Source organism: Macrobrachium rosenbergii, chromosome 52 (genome assembly GCF_040412425.1).
Source record: "Macrobrachium rosenbergii isolate ZJJX-2024 chromosome 52, ASM4041242v1, whole genome shotgun sequence".
In the NCBI taxonomy this organism is placed as follows: domain Eukaryota; kingdom Metazoa; phylum Arthropoda; class Malacostraca; order Decapoda; family Palaemonidae; genus Macrobrachium; species Macrobrachium rosenbergii.
Genome location: NC_089792.1, coordinates 33,575,705 through 33,599,804, shown reverse-complemented (window position 1 = coordinate 33,599,804; position 24,100 = coordinate 33,575,705). Strand labels below are relative to the sequence as shown.

The 24,100-nt window shown below is 35.6% G+C and overlaps 1 protein-coding gene across 1 annotated transcript in view; it reads right to left on the bottom strand.

Moving 5' to 3' along the window:
* LOC136833798 (N-acetylneuraminate 9-O-acetyltransferase) overlaps window positions 1–17,709 on the bottom strand; it is a 263,251-nt gene extending 245,542 nt beyond the window's left edge. Inside the window, exons 1-3 of the mRNA XM_067096057.1 lie at window positions 17,604–17,709; window positions 9,573–9,681; window positions 2,922–3,062 (exon numbers count right to left, since the gene is read on the bottom strand). Of these exons, the coding sequence (XP_066952158.1) occupies window positions 2,922–3,062; window positions 9,573–9,681; window positions 17,604–17,626 (273 nt within the window). The 5' untranslated portion in view covers window positions 17,627–17,709. The remainder of the gene's footprint in view (window positions 1–2,921; window positions 3,063–9,572; window positions 9,682–17,603) is intronic.
* Between the last annotated feature and the right edge of the window lie 6,391 nt (window positions 17,710–24,100).

Sequence of the window (24,100 nt, the reverse complement as noted above, 5' to 3'; positions counted from 1 at the left end):
TCTCCAAGGCTATAGACACAAAGTTTTTCTTCAATAATCTTCCAAAAAAGATGTGCTGAAATTGAAGACTGTTTGCTAAGGGAGGAAACAGACGGAACCAGCCGAGAGCAGAGAGCAAAGCTGCTCTCTTCTAAGAACTTTAAGGTTGCTCACGACATGGGATGGCTCCCCTATCACATCAAGAAACACCTTTTCTAGGGAAGCAAAAAAACCCTAAGGCTTTAACAAAAGGATCCCTGGCTAAAAGAGGAAGAAGTTCACCAAACTCCTTTAAACACTGTTCAACTGTGTTCAGAACAGTTTCACTGAAGGACGTACCTTCGATAGCATAAGTCAAGCTCTTATACATATTCTCAGCCTCTGGAATAGAAAAATGCAACCTGCCTGACGCAATACCGCCTTTCTTCATAGGAAAAATCATGGACAAAACACTGCCGTCCACTACTGGATCAGGAGAAAAGTAGAGAAACTCCCCTGTCCAATAAACTAGTGACTTCCTTGTATGAAGGAAGGGAGACAAAAGAGAGGATCCTTTAAAGGAGATCTTCTAAGGCAAAGCCTTAACAATACAGTAAAATCTTCCATGCACAGAATTTGATAGCCTTAGAGAGCAAGCAGTATTAGAATGCTCCACTGAAAAGAACTTTGGATATATGTCCAAACACAACTGAACCAGTTCCTTAAAACCTGAAGTGACTGATTCTAAGTGTTCCTCTTCCTTATCTGAGGATAAAGTAGGGGAAGGAAAATGTTGAGAGGAAGAGCTGGACCTAAACAAGTCTTCTTCATCCACGACAACTGAAGAAGCCTCAGCACCAGATGGTCTAGTAAGATCCGGTGCTAAAATTCTACTAATCCACTATGGCAAATACTTGAACTGAGAATGGTCTCTCTCAAGATCTGATTCAGAAAATCCGGCTGACAAAGGAGGGCGAGAACCCTTTAACCATGGAGACTTACCTTCCAACACAGGAGAAGCACAACCTGTTTCCTTAATGCCACTAAGAACTCATTCGCTCGCACTTACCTCCTCACTCCTCTTACTATATGAAGACTCATGCATTATAAACATTAACTGCAGCCCTGAAGAAACTCTACTGCCTACTGTCTCTTGAGGATTTGCTGACTCTTCCTTCGGACTCAATGAGGCGGCGTGCAGACTCGATGAATCTTCTCGCAGCCTAGAATACACCTGGCATGGCCTTGACAAAGACATGTGGAAGCTCGAGCGGACTCGACACTTCCCTTGGCCTCGAATATCTGACACGCTAGTCTTAGCTTCATAAAGACAGCCCATAAAAGCCGTAAATCCTCAGAAGTGGACATACCTGAGGCCCTGATAAAACCAAAACTCAGACCATCGTCAACAGAAAGGGAGTCTAGGCGCGAATGCTTACTACCCGAATGCCTAAGGACTCCGAACACCTTGAGGCGGTTGAAGGTGCAGCAGCATCGTTCACTGCCACATGCAATCAGTTACCTGGTGTGGATGAATCACTGTAATAACCTTGGGACAACGTATTCAAAAGCAAAGGCCTAGACCTTTTCACCCTACCATGAATGTCTTTAGGTGAGCGCAATTTAAGTTTGTCCACCAAGGACTGAGAAGCAAAGGCAGGAGACAAAGGACACAGTCCATGAACATCCTGGGATGTTAGTCCTCATCTGGGAACCCCAGGACTACCAGGCCTGTCAGCAAGAGGAGCCAATGGGACGGACAAGGCTGTGTCTGTGGAGCTGTCAATGGAACGAGGGGACACTGTCCATGCCAATGCACTAGATACATTAGATGCAAAGATTCAAATTTGTTACATAAAAATTCAATCCTAGATTTTACAGAATCAATATCACTGCACTGAATCTAACCTATTACCCTAAGCTGACTTAGTGGGTGTGGAAGGATGTGAATCTACTAGAGAAGAAGAATCAATTGATTTATCTATCTCTTTATCAGAAGTTAATTCTAAGGAAGACTTAGAAGCAAAACTAGCTGTTCTCTTTACACTCTTTCTAAGTCCATCCTTCTCTTTTCAAATACGATACTTTACCATCTTCTCTATCTCTTGAAAAGACCATTCCCTGCAATGATCACAATGGCTGTCTGAATCACAAATTACCCAACGCTGATCACTGCATAATTCGTGTGTATCGTACTTCAAAGAAACCAATCTGGTCTTGCAATTGCTTATCTTGCAAAATCTATGACATTTTGATCAGGAAGATTGAGAAGAAGAATCCATATTGAAACAACAAACCTCAGTATCGACGATCCAATTCGATAAATATGAAAACAAACCAAAAATTCACAGCACTTACCTACACAGTCGTCCGATTTTGCCAACACGAGTAGAATGAGCAACCGAAACATTCACAGTTTTACCCCCACCCTACAAAGGGTGACAGAGTAACTATTGGGAGAGTTCAATAACGATTGTTTTAATTTTAACACTTGTCGAACCCGTGCCAAGTAGTTGCAGATAAAGCTAAATGATAGACGATAAGTTTCACCTCAAAAATTAAGGTTAACAGACACAGGTGAAACAAAGCTAGCACACACACTTCATATCCTGAACATCTTTGCTAATCATTCTAACCACACTGAAACTCAAAATAACAAAAACAAACAAGGCAAAGTTGACAGCCGAATAAATACTTGAGAAAGCTTCAAGAAAAGTAAAGAGGAACAAAACTCAATGATGTCTGAACACCAAGGCAGCTGAATAAGAATGGATGTTGTTTACCTATTACTAACTCTGCCTTGTTACCAAGCTTCAGTGACTGAAACATCTTGAGCCAAAGGTACATCCATAAACACAGCAGAAGCTTGTATTTTCACAGGAACAAGTGACGTTAAAATGTTCAATAAATAATGAAATCATATGAGTGTTATACAAACAGTTTATTTTTAAATAACAACCAACCTTCCATTGATTAAGTAACTTGTCCACTTGCAGATCCATGACTGGCCTCCATAAAAACTCAATGTTCAGATGAAGATTAGTGTCATTATAATGGAGATCCTCATGAGCAACCTCAGGAAACTTGGGATGTGACACAGCAACCTACCATAAGATTTCAATTAAATTATTACTATTATTCATAAAGTATACAAAACTATTTGGAACGAATCCAAAAAGGTTTGTTATAAAGCATTTTTGTTTTACATTCCCTAACTCATCTGAAAGCTTAATAAACAGAAAATGCTAAATTGCTTAAGCATAAAAACCCATTACTTTGTGACAGCCTTTACATGAAATGGCAACAATCTTCAGACACATTCCAAGAGAAAAGTTTCTCTTTCTACTTCTCTTGAATAATTCCCTTGAATAATTCCCATTGGTGGAAACTAGTCACTGTCTATATGGTCAAGTGTTTAGCATAACACCTGCAGGTTTGCCTCCCCAGAAAATATAGTTATGATCTTATTAAGTATAATCTTATTAAGTATAATCTTATTAACCCTTAAACGCCGACTGGACGTATCGTAAGTCGCCTAAATTGTCTGTCGGGTGACGAGTGGACGTACCGTACATCGACTACAAAAAATTTCAACCTTCGGTCAAATTTGACTTGACCGAAATGGTCGAAAAATGCAATTGTAAGCTAAAACTCTTACATTCTAGTAATATTCAATCATTTACCTTCATTTTGCAACAAATTGGAAGTCTCTAGCACAATATTTTGATTTATGGTGAATTTTTGAAAAAACTTTTTCCTTACATCCGCGCGCGGTAACTCGGCCGAGCATCTCAGAAATTTTTATGTCACTTTGTCGTAATGTTTGCACCGTTTTATATTAGTCGTTACATAAAGTTTTATATATGAAAATGTGTGCAATTTCATGTAGAATACAACAAAAATAACTCATGGTTGTAGCTTTTATCAGTTTTGAAATATTTTCATATAAATCACAATAAGTGCCAAAATTTCAACCTTCGGTCAACTTTGACTTGACCGAAATGATAGAAAAAGGCAATTGTAAGCTAAAACTCTTACATTCTGGTAATATTCAATCATTTACCTTCATTTTGAAACAAATTGGAAGTCTCTAGCACAATATTTCGATTTATGGTGAATTTTTGAAAAAAACTTTTTCCTTATGTCCGCGCAGTAACTCGGCCGAAATCTCAGAAATTCTTTCGTCACTTTGTCGTAATGTTTGCACCGTTTTATATTAGTCGTTACATAAAGTTTTATATATGAAAATGTGTGCAATTTCATGTAGAATACAACAAAAAATAACTCATGGTTGTAGCCCTGTATCAGTTTTGAAATATTTTCATATAAATCACAATAAATAGAAAAATTCTACCTTCGGTCAACTTTAACTCGACTGAAATGGTCGGAAACTGCAATTGTAAGCTAAAATACTTACAGTTGAGTAATATTCAATCAATTACCTTCATTTTGCAACAAACGGGAAGTTACTATCACAATATTTCGATTTATGGTGAATTTTTGAAAAAAAACTTTTTTTTACATCCGCGCATTACAAATTCATGTATCATTTTGTGATAATATTTTCTCTGTGTTGCTTTGATCGTTTTACAATTTGTTATATACCAAAATCATCGCAATTTAGTGTACAATACAAAGAAAAAAAATAACTCATTAGCTTTAACCTTTTTGCTCACAGCGCGATTTGTATTCAATTATATATGAAATTTTTTTTTCGCGCTGTCATATATTTCAATATTTATATATGATAATGATATTTTTTTTCATTTCTGATGGTTGCATACTAAACTTCAGGCAATGACAAAAAAAGGAGCCAAAAATGAACTCTTAATCTTAAAAACTAAGCGTGCTGTGATTTTTTGAAAAAAACTTTTTTTCCGCTTCGATGCTAACTCCTGAACGCCGCCGGCATACGGCAGACACTTTTGTAAATAAAGGCTCGGCGTTTAAGGATTAATATTAATATTCTAATAATATTACAAATTTTAAAAGTAATTTGTATTTTTCCTAACATACAAACCTGAGGTCTTTATATATGGGATTAACTTTCAGCAAGCCGGAAAATCAGCCGTTAAACTTTTGCAAGGTGGTTACAGTAATATCTACCAATGGAAGTACCACCCACCACCAAATTGATGCGCATTCACTTCTACGCAGTTTACCTTTTAGCCCAGGTAAGAGAATGAGGGGTGGTAAGAGGTGGGCCCTTTATGTAAAGATCTCAGGTTTGTATATTACGAAAAATACAAATTACTTTAAAATTTTGTCATTTGTTACTACACAAATACAAACCCTCAGTCTTTACATACGCCTCTTGCCGTTCTATATGTGTAGAAGGTGATCAGTGAGATTGATCATTCCACTTCTACAGTGTTGTGGTTCCAATGACTGTATGATGCCTTTTGCCTCCTTAAAAACTAGACTTTCAGCCCAATGCCAAGGACTCATTCATTAGCTTCGAGTTGGCCGAGAACTGGTGTCCAAATTGTCATTTCTTTGACTAATGAGGTGATCAAACAAGCGTACCCCACAACTTCCTGGTAGACATCAGTACTTTTCGGGCCAGATCTTTCGAGGCCAGGGGCATCGGTCTGTCCTTCACATGCAGGAAGAACCTGTCGGTCGAATGCTAGGATGGAATGTAATTGTGCAGATCACATTCATCTTCTTTTACCTTGGGACATTGCCCATAGGTCCTTGGACACCTTTTCCTTGGGTCCTATAATGGATGCTCAACAAGTCATGTACTTTAGTTCATCCAGCTCTTGAGGGACAGGTTGCATCTCGCCTAAGGTGTGCGACTGCAAGGAGGTGTATGTGGAACTGGCCTCCTCCCTTTCTCCTGTCTTCCTTCCTCTTCCAGTGGGCAGGGGATCTGTGAACAAGCCATCACGTGCTGGACGGGCATGCATGCAGGTGATCTGGATGTGACTGAGTATCCTATCTATAATCTAACTCCATTTGGATTAGTAGATGCAAATCCTTCCTTCTCTTTAGCAAGGGGAGAGAGGGACTGACTATGAACAAACCAGTTGGTTATCCTTAGCTTTATAGTCTCCGACACTGTGGGTTCATCCAAATGTTTTTGAATCAAGGATATTACATTCCATTAATTCAAAATGCCCAGAACTCTGGCAGCTGAACATCTCTCTTGTTCAATAGATCAGAGGTACGGTCTCCGGTCTCCTTCGTTTACCCTTTCATGACCAGGAAGAGAGTACCCAGGTGAGTTGAACTACCTGTCTGTTCAGAGATTTACTCAGAATCCTCCCTCCAATGTCATTATCTACTCTTTCTGTCGTAGTCGGGGGAGATGCCCCTGATGAGCGAGGCGCCCTTCGAGACAATCCCCCGACTACGACAGAAAGAGTAGATAATGACATCATTCATCCGCAGCCCAATAGCAGCCAAACTACCGATGATGTCAGCCAGCATGACATCACGCAACGGCAGGCCAATGGGAACGCTGGAATGAATGACATTCCCAGGTTGCGAAGATCTGTCAGGATCGAAGCCGCCGCAGAAATTTGGCTTGAAGTTCGCTGACTGCAACCAATCAGAATTCGCCATCCATGACCCCCGCTGAAGCCTGTGTATAAATTCAGAAGGACCTATGCAATCTGCCAGTCCTCTACTAGCTCCCGCTGGAGAATGACAGAAGAGTCTGTCGAAACGCTGTCATTAACAATTGTATATAACTAACTGTATAGAATATATAAAGAAGCAGAATCCAGATTTTGACTTTTTCCCCCATGAAATGACAAATATAGGCGAGCTGTTAGCACGCACCTCCACTGAAGAGAAGTCCGCAATAAGGAAAATAGAAAAAGTCTTCTACAAAATAAATGCAGCTGAAGCAGCAATAATATTCAATAGAACCTGTTTAAAAGAGGGTCTGCTGCCAAATTATAATAATAATAATAATAATAAAACTGTAATACAAAATTCGTATTATCTTGAACAAACAAATTCTTCCCTCATCTTTTGTAAGAAGGTGGAAGGCAAAAGCTGTCAGACATGTCATTTAACATGACAAGAATGGGAGTGTTGCTAATCAGTGGTCAAATTTTTCTTGTAATTCTCTCTCTCTCTCTCATGTGTTATTCTCTCAGTCTCTGTAATAATTCATAAATAATTTCACTCTCTTAAGTAAGGACAACCCTTGAACCAGGCGATTCTTTACCGCTCATAGTTAGCGCTCACACATTTTTACAACTTGTTAATTCTCTGTACGTCTTTACCTGTACAGTAGATAGTTTAAATTGATCTAATTTGACCTGTATCGTCTACAAAGTGTAAATTCGCTAATGTTGCAAATATGTTCTAAAACACAGAGACATAATAACTAAGAGTTGTATTAGTCAAAATATAAAACATTGTTTGTTCATGAAAAAGCATTTCAGAACAGAGAAAGAGACGCAGAATAAAGGAGTTGTTAAAAAGAGGTTGAGACAATTCTAAAAATAGATCGGTTGGAAGGGGAGAGAGAGAGAGAGAGAGAGAGAGAGAGAGAGAGAGAAATTCTCTTACAACTCTCAATTTTTATGTAAACCATTTATTTCTCTTTTTTAAGGGCAATGTATTAAGCTAACTTTTAAATGAAATTACAGTAACTTTAATTCCATTTAAAAGTTAACTTAATAATTTGGGAGCATGATTAGGGTCATATTTAGTGTTTAAACTTTAGAAATAAGCATTTATTAGCATTTTTAGAGACCATGCTAACTTATATATATATATATATATAGCATATATATATATATATATATATATATATATATATATATATATATATATATATATATATATATATATATATATATATATATATATATATATATATATATATATATATATATATATATATATATATATATATATATATAAAATATCAGAAAATATGGCCACAATGTTAAAAGGTACAAGAGTGTGATGAAAGAATTTTCGGTTGCGAGATGGTACTGGTGAAGCCGCTCAGTTGCAAAATCTTTGTATTCAGCAAACAGTTGATCATCTCAGCAGTTAATGTGATGAACACGCGGTGTTGGCGAATCATATGACCAAGTCGCTATGCGCCTGCATTTGAGTTCGTGTGTTATAGAATCTCGATTTTGTGTCTAATTCTGCCCAAAAATTAGTTCGGTCGTTCATTAGCAGACCTAGATCGGGATCGTGAAGACATTATCTTTGAGTGTGGCGAGCTCTTAGAATTGGCAGAATAAGGTACAGTCAGACTCTTCGTTTTTCTATGTGAATTGTGGATTTATCGTCTTTTTACCATATTTCAAGACATTGTTGAACTTATGTTTTTTTTTACCATATTTCAAGACATTTTTGATTTTGTGTGGGAAGTGGATGTAGCATTTTACTATTTCAATATTTTATTTTGTTGTGTTCTATATTTTACCAGTATGTTATTTACTCATGCATTTTAGACTTTTCATTATTATGTTTTTGCACTTATATATTTTTGGGAGTATTATCTGTGTTCATTTTTTCAACAGATGTCATGGGTGTGATTGTGGTGATGACTTTGTGGGCAAAGCATGATGTTATCATGTTGGTGTGATCATAGAGACAGACAGTCGCAAACCTTTGCAATGTCTAGTATTTTATGTGGGAGACTTGAAACCAGACTTTACAAAGTCTATAATGGAATATGTGAGAGTTTTTGAATTTGCAGGCTATTAGCCATAATCAGATTTCTAGTTGGACTGAGACTAAATCTTGAGTTAGATGTTTTTCTTAATTGACAATTTCATTTATGATGCATTTTAATCTTTGCTTTGTTTATTCATTGCTTGTTGGATTGCTTTAAGTAATAAATCTATTTTTGGTAGGAAAGATTGAGTTTTCCTTATATGACCCATTTCATTTCTTTAATGTGGAATGAGAGAGAGAGAGAGAGAAATCCGTGCGAGAACGAAAGAGATCTTTGTGACGTTAGTGAGAGAGGGAGAGAGAGGGGCGTGTGAAATACCCGCTGAGAAAGACTCGCTGTTGAAAGAGAGAGAGAGGAAACAGGGTTGACCCCCACCGCCTCTGAAGATAGACCAATCGGTTCGCTACGTAATGCTCTTACCCAGAACATTCTATCTGTTTCCAAACAGTTGTAACATATATATATATATATATATATATATATATATATATATATATATATATATATATATATATATATATATAATATATATATATATATATATATATATATAATATCACAAATTACCACTGGTGAAAAAATATGGGACAGGGTGTAGGTCCTGACTGGTGTGTTGTGTGTGTAGTAGAATGAAGGTGCTGCCAAATGTTTCATTCTAATAAACATGCTAAGCATTCAAGAAATGTAAACATGGTGCAATATGGAATCTACTGGTTTTAGCTGGATATTAAACTACACTTCTTTTTAAATACAAGGTGGGACTCAGAATGGAACAATTTCATACATTTACTGAGCTTCAAGACCAGATTAAATTAATCTTTATCTATTATATATATGAACACAAGAGGGATTTGTAAAACTAAAATTGTGCTTTTGCAAAAACACTTACTTCCATCACAAAGTAAATCATAATTCTAAACTTAAATTTTAAAAGAAACCAAGCTTAACATACCTGTTTGACCATGGCATGGAAGAGCTGCCGTATTCTGGAATCCCCCAAAAACACTATATGGTTCTGTTGCTTCAAAAAAGCAACATATCTCATACATCTTCTGGAATCTCTGAAAATACAGTAATGTATAATGTATGGCTCATAAATGCCCTCTTTCAGCTGACAAAAAATGTGTTGTGTAAAACTTATCTCTTTAATCCACAAAAAACATTTAACATTAATAAATTTTTCAATCAAATAAATCAGCTTAAAGCTAAAAAACTGAGAAAACTATAAGATGAATAGTTGCAAAAGACCAGCTCATGAAATCTACATAAAAACACCACATGTACTAGCATTTTATACTGTGGACCTTTTCGGATTATATGTCCAACTGTATTTTGACTATGGTGTTCTGGGGTATATGAATAAATCTTTGATAAATATTCTAAGTGAGTACATATACTCATTTTATTTATTGTCCAAGGAGGAGGTAATTTTAATATTAAAGGTGCCTGTATATATTTATAAATAGCGACTCAAACAATCTTCTAGCTCTAATTGGGAAAGGAGGTGGATGATTGTTTATAAACCCATCTCTTAATCCAAATAATTTTTCAGTTGGAGAATCATTTGCCTGAATTCTCAGAGCACTCTTCATTGTTACTAGCTCTCTATGGAGAGAGAGAGAGGTAGTTCATCACATTCAACCTGTAAAGAAGACATTGGTGGTGATCGAAAAGCTCCTGAACATATTCTAAGGCCTTCATTATCAACTGGGTCTAACATTTTCAGTGTTGTGTCTGATGCTGAGACATATATTTTGCTTCCATAATCAATGACAGACAGAGCTGTTGCTTTGTACAGTACAGTAAGGGTATGTCATGTGTGCTATCAAATACTACTCCCAAAAATTTTGCTGTTTGGCCAATTGGTGTGGAATGATTTCTGTTTTTGAAATCTATTTCTTCACCTTTTTTCCACTTTATATTTTATTAAACATGACTATTTGAGTCTTTTGTATAGAAAATTTAAAGCCTTCAGATGAAACCCATTCATCCATTTTAATTATAGTTTTATACATGATTTACTCCACGTTTTATGTGAGATGCTGAATAATATATGGCAAAATCATCCATATACAAGTTACTTTTAATTCCAATAGGTGGATTATTATTGATATCATTTATTGCTAAAGTAAACAATGTGCTGCTAAGGACACTTCCTTGTGGAACACCATTTTGAAGTGGAAATGTACTTGACAATACATCATCAATTCTCATTTGAAAGGTAGATTTGTCAGAAATTTTTAGATAAACCTTGGTAAATGTCCACAGATGATGTTTTTATGTAACGTTTTTAATATCGCATATCTCCATGTAGTATTACAGTATATGCCTTACCAATGTCAAAAAGGGCAGTTGTAGTAATTTGGTTTGATTCAAATCCTCTTCGTATGTGGTCTTCCAAGTTAGACAGAGAATCCAGTGTAGATCTGTTACATTGTGACCCAAATTGAGTGGGAGTCAAAATTTTATTTTCTCGAATGTGCCATGTTAGTCGAGCATTTACCATTTTCCCTAGTAATCTGCATAAACAACTTGTTAAAGAAATTGGTCTGTAATTGTTTACATTACTGGGATCTTTTCCAGGTTTGGGGATAGAAATAATTATAGCTTTACGCCATTCATCAGGAAATAAATTTCAAAGCCATAAGTGGTTATAAAACTCTAATAAGTATGTCTCTGCCAAAGGTGCTAAATGGCAGATCATTTCAAAACAAATGCTGTCCCCTCCTGGGGCAGGTTTATTGCTGTTCCACAGAGAAAATTCCAACTCTTCCATATTAAATTTTCTATTATGATATATATCTTCTATTATTTCAAAATTTGTTATTAATTCTATACTATTTTTCTTTGTGCAGAAATGTTCATCTAAGGTTTTGTCACTACTGTACTTACTTTAGCTAAATTTTCTCCTGTTACATTACTTATTTCTTTCGGATCAAGTATTCTTTTCCCACCTTTTATGATGGCATGTTTGGGTGGTTTAACATGGGTACCATTTATTTTCCTGAATTTTTCCCATATTTTTTGCACGGGAGTATTATTTGAGAGATCTGATACACATTTCCTCCATGAAATGATTCTTCCTTGAATTACTTCTCTTTTAAATTTTGCATATATTTTGTTATACAGAGATTTAATATATAAATTTCTCATAATGATAAAGTTAGTTTTTGTCAATTTTCTTCTAATATCAGTAATGTTTTATTTATTTTACTGAACTTTCTATTAAAATTATCTAATTGTCTTCCAATTGGATGTTTTATTTTTATTAATTCTGTTAGTTTTTCAGACCACCATGGGACTCTGTGTTTTGTTGGAGGAACTTTTGATTTTGGTATTGTTTTATCAGCATTGTTAATAAAATCAACAAGAAATTTATTAGTTTCATTATGGTCTTTTAAATTTTCAAATGGTGGGATATCCCTAGTATGGAATTCATATTGCTCCCAATCTGCTTTATAAATGTTATATTGAGGGACAAGCTTGGTCGGATTATTTTGTGGTAATGAAATTAATATTGGTAAATAATCACTTGTGTGCAAGTCACCAACTGTATTCCAATCAAATCTGTCTACTATGTTTGCTGTACACAGAGTTAAGTTGATTGAGGAAAATGTTCCATGCATTTTAGAAAAATACGTGCTAATTTCGTTATCATTTATACAGCACACGTCATATGAATCTATGAATTCCTCTATTTTACTTCCTGCTCTATTTGCGTCTGTACAGTTACAGTCCCACATCGGGTTGTGAGCATTAAAATCACCTACTAATAATGCAGGTTCTTTGGCATTATTAAGTAATTCTTTAAGTTTGTCAATGCCATAATTTTTATCAAGTTGGTTGTACAAATTATAAATTACATAATTATTGTTTTTTATTCAAATTTTAATACCTGATATTTGCAAGTCAGTAATGTTAACAGGTACTTTGTTGTAATAAACATTTGTTTATTACAACAAAAAATGTTTTGCAACATGTTCCAGAAGTTTTCGTTCACCTAACAGTAATTTGTTCTTTTGATATTTACAAGGAAATGTAATTTTCTTATTCGATTTTGGTTATTAATCATACGGCTAACAATATAAAAAAGAATGGTGAGTGAAAAATTCATATTACGAAAAATGACGAAACATTTTGAGAAATTTCACTGCAGATGATTGGGCAAAAGTCACAGAAGAAACTATATTTCGAATCCAGATAAAAGCTTATTGAACTAATAAAATAATATTGAATAATCATCAGTGAAATTATATATAAATAAATAAAGTAAGTTCAACCATTATCGTTGTCAGAAACAAAAAAGAAAAAAATCTCATAACGTCGTATGTTATCGTGTGACTCCACATTCGGGCAGGAAAGTTAAACTAAACTGTCACGTCACTTGCACCGGTAAGTTGGGCAAGAGACTCATCCGCACCACAATCATTAGCTTGATAAGACTAATGTTTCTACCGTAGATATTGCTCGGCAGCTTAGCGTAAATAAAACAACCATGTATAGAGGGATACAACAACAGAAAGAACGAGGAAACATGATAAATTCATTGTGAAAACTACTGTTAAGGATCATCATCGGATGATCACTGAAGGAGCTCCGCCTAACTCCTCCCTGACAACCAATGCTGCTATAAAGAGAGAACATTACGCTTTCCCTTCAAGTTGCTACTCAAACCATCCATAACAGGCTACATGAGACCAAGATATTATTTCATCATACTCCTGCCAAGAAGAACTTCATATCAGCGAAACACAAAGAATAGAGGCTAGGGTTTGCGTTATAATATAAATCCAGTGGCTGATGATTTCTGTACGAGTCATCTTTTGCGATGAGGAAGAGACATTCTCCACTGATAAGCATGGTAGTCTTCTTCACTGCTGGCATACTGGCATTTAGCATTAACTAAATTAATGTTGAACTTCTAGCTAATTTTAACTCTTTACAACCTTAGATAATAAGAAATACAAAAATAGACGTTATATATTCAGTTAACTTCATAAGAGACATCAAAATGATAGGCCTAAGTAGCAATGAAAGAAATGAGAAATTACATATGATAATGGCATTATATATATATATATATATATATATATATATATATATATATATATATATATATATATATATATATATATATATATATATATATATATATATATATATATATATATATATGTATGTATATATGTGTGTGTGTGTGTGTGTGTGTGTGTGTGTATGTGTGTATGTATGTATGTATGTATGTATGTATGTATGTATGTATGTATGTATGTATGTATGTATGTGTGTGCATTTATATTCTATGTATTACAAAAATAGACGTGAAATCTGTTAGTCTAGTTCAGTATATTTTATATTAAGTTTTACTAGTTCACAATATACATAGGATTGGTCATTCAGAAATTTAATTAATAATAATGTGAAGCAAATCTTTACAAAAGTCGTATTTGTTGATGTTAATAAGACTAATAGTTTAACTTGTAACAGTCGTAGGCCTATGTCTACAAAGTTCACACATATGAAGGAGATAAAACAACGATAGTGATGGCAGTTGGAGATGAAAATATTAAAACATAAGAAGAGCAATGACCTCTGAAGTATTATAGTAACATCCTTTAATTAAGTAAAATATGACAACAGTAAGCAGTATCAGAAAAAGCCCTGTTTAAGGGAAACTGCAGGTAATTTCTCGGACCCACCACTAGTGCCCAGTTGTTTCATGCGCTTACAACTGAGTTGCCAGATAGCGCCAGATGTCGCTATTATAAGCTGTTGTCCAAAAGTTTTTGAAGTATGTTGCAAAACTTTTTTGAGTGATTGTACATACGTATATGGCTGTCCCTAAATTTCCTTCTTCCTCTCATGATGATGCTAAGGTATATTTATCCATTGTTGCCACAGTTCTGTTGACATGTTGTAAACATAATATCATTGGTTCATATTCTTTTAATAACCATTGTACTTCTCGGCCTAATCTGGTCTGTAGACCATTTATGTTCCATTGTATAATATAGCTATTGAAAATATTTTGTTATAGCAGTCAAGTTTTACTCTCTTTTTTATATTATCAATTTGGATTTTTTCTAATAATTTACTCACGACATTCCTTTGTTTTTCTTTATAATATACTAAGTGCTCAGTGCGCATGCAACCTTTTTTATGGGCACTCAAATCTGTGGTTTCTTTTTTTCTATATTTCAAAAAATTTCTTCTAAAGTTTGTTAAACCATCTTTTGTTGTGTTTTTGTTGTTATTGCATAATTCAATGAAACAATCATTACATCCACAAGTATTATCATGTGTATTTCTCTTTTCATTTGCTCTTGTACCAATTACTGTAGATGGAGTAATCTCTTCCCTTTTGACATAATCATTGTTACCTATGGTGTGGTTCTCTTTCACTTCTTCAGTGCTTTCAACATCTGCCTTCATAGGTTTTACTATTGTTTTAGGAGATAAAGGTATATTCTTGGCTTGTTTTTGTTCCTTTTTCATCTGCTTTATCTTTGGTTTAACTGATGTTTCTCTAATAATTGTTGGTTTCTTTGTTTTTGGTGGTGTTCTCTCCAAAGGCCTTTTTTTTATCTTTAATTTCCAGTCCATCATGACCCTCCTTTGTTACTTTAGTAGTAGCATCCTCCTGTGTTTCTATTTGCATTAATATTCCAAATGAATTGGATAAAATATTATCCATCTCATTTGTACCTGTTTCTTTATTCTTTACCATTTTAGTTTTTATTTCTAAATTATTAATTTCTTCTTGAGATTTACTTTTCTGTGCTCTGTTACTTCTATCTGTTTGCATTTTTGTTTCATTATTTGTTCTTGTTAATGAAGTAGATGTATGTTTCTTAGACGGATCTTGAATTCCTCTCACTTTTAATTCCAACTTAGCCTCTTTTATAGACATCCCTGTTCGTTCTTGTAGTATTTTCAATTCCGTTTTGTATGTATAATAATAAATGCATTCTTTGGATCTTGCATGATGATTCTGCCCACAGTTAACACACTTAGGTTCACTGCACTTCAACTGTGTGGTATGTTCAGTAGATCCACATCCACAATAAGAGCATACTGGTTCATTACGATAATTTTTCTTTGTGTGCCCATACTTACTGCAATTTTGACACTGTAGTGGCTTTGGGACATAGGGTCTTAACTCTCTATTTTGACCTAAAATTCTTATTTTTTGAGGTATATCTTCACCCTCAAATTTTATTTTTGCTATTTTTAATATTTGTTTATTGCTATTTTTACTTGGTAAAACATATACCTCACACTCTTGGACCTTGGGGTATCTTTTTTTGAGAGAGTCTAATAGCATTTTCTTATCGACTGGTTCGTTGTTGTTTTCAGGAAGTACAATGGTACCCTGAATGTTAATAGTGTTTATATTTTTCAAAGACAAATAATCTTCAGACTGACTTTTTGTTGTGGTTTCTATAAGCCAAATTTTCTCTTTTATTTGCCTGAACGACATATATGTCGTTGGATGTCTATTTAATAAATAATTTTCTAATTTTAAAGCTGAGATATTTTGGTCAGCTTCCATGGTTGGAAACCTTGACCAACTTCCACTCCCAAAGGAGTCAAGGTTGGGTCATGTCGGCATTTACTCTTTTTGGGAGATTTATAAGGCAATAAAGTTTTATTATTACTCACATTTTGATTATTTGGATTATCCAGAGAACTGTCCATTTCCATGCTAGAAGATTTGCTCTGTACTAGAGCAGCAGTTGTCATCTGTGCCGGAATAATACCATCAAAGGGTCCCAGGTACAGACAGTCCCCGGTTATTGGTGGGGGTTCCGTTCTGAGGGTGTGATGATAACTGGCTGTTTTCGGCGCTTTTTCTGTGATTTTTGGGGCTTATTGGCACCAAAAAATTTAACATATACCTTAGTTTAACTAGACCACTGAGCTGATTAACAGCTCTCCTAGGGCTGGCCCGCAGAATTTGATTTATTTTATGTGGCTAAGAACCAACTGGTTACCTAGCAAAGGGACCTACAGCTTTTTGTGGAATCTGAACCACATTATAACAAGAAATGAATTTCTATCACTAGAAATAAATTCCTCTCATTCTTCATTGGCCAGTCAGAGAATTGAACGTGGGACCAGCAGAGTGCTAGCCGAGAACGATATCCCCGCATCCAGTGAGGAACTATTGGCACCGAAAAGTGCCGATTTTTGGTTATCGGCGCCTTAAAACCAGATCACCGTTAACCGGGGACTGCCTGTACTTGAATCTTTAAAATTACTCAGCATAAAGATTTAAGTATATAAAAAAATTAAACAGACCTGAAAACCTTAACAAGATACCATCAGCCTTTCATGGAGTTTATTCTTCCACCAATGGCACAAGTGAGAACCGACTCCCAAATGTTCGCTCCCTACCCTACCCCATAGGGGATGGCACAACATGATTAGAGTGGCCCAAGTGTAAGCCCAACCTGCTAGCTACAACTGACAATATTACTAGAATACAATCATCCCCACACTAATCATGTTATGAGCAAACTGGATAGAATGCCGAGAGTCTTATCCCCAGAACCAGACCCCTCTGGAATCCATGGTCCAGCCCTAAAGGATAGTTCTGCCTGATATCTCGCAGGTCCAAACATTACCGTGCAATTGATGGTCCTACCACAGTTCACACTATTTAGCTTTGGATATAAACCCAATCCCAGTTATGATATCTTTTCCTATTTATCAGGTCCGATAAATTTTAGCACAAGCGGAAAATTCCACAAAAGTTAATTCAAAGAAATATAAAATGGTACATGGGACTCTTGGACTCAAACCTGGCAACAGATTCCTGGGGTTCAAGAGCCCCCTCACCACATCAAGGTGGTCCCACATCGAGGGGGAACACTTTTCAATATATTTAAATATATCAAACTATTCTATTTTTTAAAAACCAAAAACAGAGCAAAAAACTGCGTAAAAATGAACAGTTTGACATCCTGAACAGGGAACTTACGTGTTTGAATAAGTGTGAAGCATGCACCCATATGGTTGCCAAACCAAAGATCCCTGGAACCTGCCATCTGAGAGTAACCGATGGCATGAGTCACCGCCTGTAATAAATATACTATTAAAAAGTAATTTTTTTTCAACTAAAACTTATTTTCTAATGCAAACAAACCACCTGTAATAAATATAGTATTAAAAGTAATTTGTTGTCAATTAAAACTTACTTTCTATTGCAAACAAATTACTACAATAGCCTTAAATTTGAACCAGCTCATTTTCCAGATGTGGTCCAAAAACAAAAAAACAATTCCCATCTTATTTGTAAATCCAAGCTCTAAAGCAAGCCTCAGGGGTGTAAAATAATTTCTGACTTAGTACTACTGTATATCAGTGAAGGAGTGTGACCGCAAATACCACACTGCGGTCATATATTGGAGTGCGCCTACCCGAGGGACACTGGAGGGCGCAGGCCGCCGAAAGGCGGCCCATCTGCAGTAAGGGCGCGCGTCTCCCTCCTCCACCTGTACCTCGTCATGTCGAGAGGAAAAAAATGCCAGACTCTTCAATGGAGGAGGGAGAAAACAAGAACAGAAAAAGAAGAGTCAGGATTACGAGCATTGTATTCTGCATTGATTTTATATTTAGTTTTATATTTATTACAAGTTTTTATATATCTGTATTTATTGGTGTTTTTGTATATTATTTCGTTTTATGAAAAAAAAAAAGTTTTTCACCTGCATTCCTTTTATTTATGTATTTGTACCAAATAAAAAATATATATATATATTATATATGTGTGAGTGTGTGTGTATGTATGAATGTGTATATATATATGTATATGTGTATATACAGTATGTATGTGTATATATATATATATATATATATATATATATATATATATATATATATATATATATATATATATATATATATATATATATATATATATATATATATATATATATATATATATTATATATATATATTTTTGGTAAGCAAAAAATCTTACATTCTAGTGATATTCAATCAATTACCTTCATTTTGTAACAAACGGGAAGTCTCTAGCACAATATTTCAATTTATGGTGAATTTTTAAAAAAAACTTTTTCCTTATGTCCGTGAGCGCTAACTCTGCTGAAAATCTCATAAATTGTTTAGTCACTTTGTCGTAATTTTTGCACCATTTTCTATTAGCCGTTACATAAAGTTTTATATATGAAAATGTGTGCAATTTCGTGTAGAATACAACAAAAAATAACTCATGGTTGTAGCTTTTATCAGTTTTGAAATATTTTCAGATAAATCACAATAAGTGCCAAAATTTCAACCTTCGGTCAAATTTGACTCGACCGAAATGGTTGAAAACTGCAATTGTAAGCTAAAACTCTTACATTCTAGTAATATGCAATCATTTACCTTCATTTTGCAACAAACGAGAAGTCTCTAGCACAATATTTCGATTTATGGTGAATTTTTGAAAAAAACTTTTTCCTTACATCCGCACGCGCTAACTCTGCTGAAAATCTCAGAATTTCTTTAGTCACTTTGTCATAATTTTTGCACCATTTTCTATTAACCGTTACATAAAGTTTTATATATGAAAATGTGTGCAATTTCATGTAGAATACAACAAAAAATAATTCATGGTTGTAACTTTTTTCAGTTTTGAAATATTTTCATATAAATCACGATAAATAGAAAAAAATTCGACCTTCGGTCAACTTTAACTCGACCGAAATGGTCGAAAACTGGAATTGTAAGCTAAAACTCTTACATTTTAGTAATATTCAATCATTTACCTTCATTTTGCAACAAATAAGAAGTCTCTAGCACAATATATCGATTTATGGTGAAATTTTTTAAAAACTTTTCCCTTTCCTCTGTGCGCGCTAACTCTGCTGAAAATCTAAGAATTTCTTTAGTCACTTTGTCGTAATTTTTGCACCATTTTCTATTAGCCGTCACAAAAAGTTTTATACATGAAAATGTGTGCAATTTCATGTAGAATACAACAAAAAATAACTCATGGTTGTAGCTTTTATCAGTTTTGAAATATTTTCATATAAATCACGATAAATAGAAAAAATTCGACCTTCGGTTAACTTTAACTTGACCGAAATGGTCAAAAACTGCAATTATAAGCTAAAACTCTTATATTCTAGTAATATTCAATCATTTACCTTCATTTTGCAACAAACGGGAAGTCTCTAGCACAATATTTCGATTTATGGTGAATTTTTGAAAAATATTTTTTTTTACGTCTGCGCGTTACGAATTCATGCATCATTTTGTGATGTTTTCTGTGTTGCTTTGATCATTTTACAATTTGTTATATACCAAAATCATCGCAATTTAGTGTACAATACAACGAAAAAAAAAATAACTCATTAGCTTTAACTGTTTTGCTAACAGCGCGATTTGTATACAATTATATATGAAATTTTTTTTCACGCTGTCTTATATGCCAATATTTATATATGATAATGATATTTTTTTCATTTCTGATGGTTGCATACTAAACTTCAGGGAATGACAAAAAAGGAGCCAAAAATGAACTCTTAATCTTAAAAACTAAGCATACTGTGATTTTTTGAAAAAATCTTTCTTTCCACTTCAGCGCTAACTCTCAAACCCTGCCGGCATACGGGAGACACTTTTGTAAATAGACACTCAGCGTTTAAGGGTTAAGCTCTTAGGAGGGGTGGAAAGAGGGATCTCAATGATAAGGGGTAAGTACAGTACCTAAAAAATTTACTTTATCAAAAAATCATTATTTTTGAGGCGAAACTTACCCTCCATCATTTGCTAACTCCAATACTGTGTGCTAGAGGAGGGCAAGGGATTTTCCCTATACAGTACTAACCAAATTGTCAGCTATCAGAAATGTCCTTGTTACTGCTTACCTGATGAATATGATTCCATGGCAAGGAACTTCATCAGGTGAGGTCCACTACTGTAGGAAGTGGCAAGTGGACTCTGAATATAACCATTGGTTGAGACTGTGCAATGCAGAATGGAAATCAGGCCTCTGTGCCTCTGGCCTGCAGAGTTGATGGGAGCTGAAACACAACTAAACAAGATCCCTAAAGAGTTATCACCTACATACCTGAGTTGCTGTGGCACCTCACACCAAAAACATCAATTTGCACAAAAAGGAGGTTCTTAATCAACTCACGGTAGCTTTCTCCAGGAGCAATGGCTCTGCAACATAAGTCCAACATTATTTACTCTAATGAACTTTGTTTGTCCTTACTTACAAGAAACAAAGCCGATACAACTAAGCATAATACAGCAATCAAAACAAAAGTAGAGTATATTACCATGTACAAATTCCAATACTGTACATATGGTTTCCCCCTTAACCAGGATGGGGTCGATAGCGAGAATGTATACTGTTCATAACACATAGGGGAAGACTAGGAGAAATATCCCCTGCCAAAACTATAGGTGCTAGTGAACGGCAGTCTTCCTACTGGCTCTCAACGGCCCTACAGTAGTTCTAAGAGAACACAGAGCTACATCTCCACTGTGCCACCAAAACTTGACGGTCTAGAGAGAGAGGAGGTGATAAAAACTAACAGATGTAGCTGCTGCTCTGACATCAGGCAGTTTCTCCTTCAAAAGGAGGCAATCCTCTGGAGACAATGCATGATGTGCTTCCAGGATTAAGGATTTATTAAAGAAAGCCATGGAATTCTCAGACATAAGATCCTCAGGATTCTGGACAGTACATAGGTTCCTGCACTGCTTCCTAACGGTTAAGATGGAATGTACCTTAGAGCCCTAACGGGGCATAAAAGTACCTCTTCTTCCTCAGGAGTTAGTCTCTAGAGAGGGGACAGAGAAAGCTCTTGGAAGAGCTTTGGCCTTGACATCATTCTTAGCATGAAAGGATGCCAAAAAAGATAGTTCTGCTCCAGTATATGGACAACCTACTAACAATGATATCACTTGTAATTCACCAGAAAGGCCACCAAAAAGTGTTTCTAAGAAAGAGCCTTGAGAGAAGTCTCTTTCTCAAGGGTTCAAAAGGAGGGCCTATATATAATGTCTTAAACCAATGAATAGGTTCCATAAAAGTGGCTTTAGCAAAACCTTTGGCATTCCAACTGAAATGAGTGAATAGCTTCACCTAAGTCAATCTCTTTTTAAATAACCAATCCAGAATACCTTAATACAAAAGCCAGAATGGATTTATAGCCTTGATGGAGGAAACAGACAAACCTTTAGCATCTCTCAAGAAGCACAGCAAATTTATTATACTGTTAAATAATGCTGGTGTGAAGACAGGGAATACCCCTGGACTTGCACCATGATCTTGTCAACAGTTTCCATGCAGTTGGACAATATTTCTGTGAAGTTTCTCTGTCCCTGACTGATGAAACAGATTTGTTTATGGAGGTAATAGTTTGGGAACTTCTACTAACATTTCCAGGACTTGGAAACAATACCTCCTTGGCCACCAAGGCACGATTAGAGTTATGGTGGTGTTCTCAGTAGTCCTCAACTCTTGAGTACCCCCTTCAGCAGTGGAAACATAGGGAAGGGCTACACAAATAAGTTTGTCCAGAACTATAATGTCTACTGCTCAGGCTTGAGGGTCTGGAACTGGGGAGACATATGGGTGGAGACAATGATTCAGTTTCGTTGTGAAGAGATCAACAAGGAGTTGGCCAAACACTCTCCAAACCGCCTCGCAAATTACTTACAGATCAATCGTCCTGTCCTGGACAACTTAGAAGGCCTGTCAAAACATTCAGTCAACCTAGCACAAACTGGGGCATATGGACAAATTCCTCACCACTACCCAGAGGCTACATCCCCGGTGATGGCTACCAAGGTTCCCGAATTCGTGCCCCCCTGCCTTCTTAGATAGGCCAGAGAAGACATGTCCAAGAAGACAGAAATTACTTTGTTGGGCACACTCACCCAGGTCTTGAATCCCTTCTGGATAGCCAACAACCCCATGCAGTTATGTGAAGACTCTCTTCTACTTGCAACCACACCCCTAAAGTGACTTGGTTCCCGGTAACCACATCCCCATCCTAGTTTGAGGCGACTGAATATAGTGAGAGGTCTGGACTCGGGGACTCGAAGGACTTTCCTGCAAGAAGCACTACTATGGACATCCAGCAATGAAGGGAAGGGATCAGATCTTGGCTTCATGGCTCCAACTTATTGTCTGGCTGAGTCTCCTCCTGTGCCAGTGCCTCTCAAGTGCAACTGAAGAGGTATCATCCAAAGTCAATTACCTGGAACTAGCTTCTCAAGATAAAACGTGGCCCAAGAGATATAACCAGCATTAGCTGGCATGCTCCCTGAGGAGGAGAAATCTCTTGTAATTAATAACAGATGGCCTACTCAAGCTTGTGTTGGAAAAACCTTGAAAAGAACTGAGTCAATCACCAAGCCCAGATAGGTCACCCTTTGTGTAGGTTCCTGATTATGACTTTGCAACATTTATTAGTAAGCCTAGGGCTTTGCCAAGCCCATTTAAAGCTCACTTGCCTTCAAACAACCCTCCTTAGACTTTGCAGAGATAATCGTCTTTTAGGTACAGAAGTATCTTTAATCCTTTACTACTTTTGGGAAACATCTAATGAAAGTTTCAGCAAATGCTGCATGAAAGTTAGGCATTATTTGTAAAGCCTCATATATTTATAACAGTGATAAAATCAATTCAACCTGTTTTAGGTCATTTGTCCTTCCTTTACTAGAATACTGTTCTCCAGTGTGGAGACTTATCTCTTCTAGATAGTGGTTCGTGGTAGAAGGCTTCTGTTTCCTAACATTAGCAGTTATGACTTGGACCATTAACTGATTGTCAATTTGCCATATGTTGTATTTCAACAGAGATTTTTCACATTCACAATTTATCCCTGATCCTCTTTTCATACCGAGAGCAACCAGATTCACTGAACTGCAGCACCAATATGCAATAAATGTACCTTGCTGTCGAACTTCTCAGGATGCTGTGCAACTGGAACTTCAGAAGTTCAAGTGAAGATGCAATGCATTACTACCTTCATAAAATTCAACTTGTATTTTAATATTTTTCTTACATTTTTATTTCTTAATCTGTTAATTTATCTGTTTTTCTAATAACTGATTTCCTCTTGCTGTATTTCCTATTGCATCTTTTGAATGAACACCATATTCTTTGAAAGCTTGAATTTCAAGTACTGTATATGGCCCCTGTGGGTTTGTTCCATACGAATAGGGTTCATCTTATAATAATAATAATAATAATAATAATAATAATAATAATAATAATAATAATAATAATAATAATTCATGAAGGGGATGGCACCCTGGTGAAAACTTGGGGCACATAACTCAGCTTGAAAAAATGAGCTTGACATTAATGTCTTTCCCACAAAGACAAAGTGTAGGAACTTCCTTGAAATGTGGTGAATGGGGCCACAAAAGTGTGCACTTTTCATGTCCACTGTAATCATCCATGTAACCTTCTCCATGACGATTAAAGACGGTGGAGACTGACTC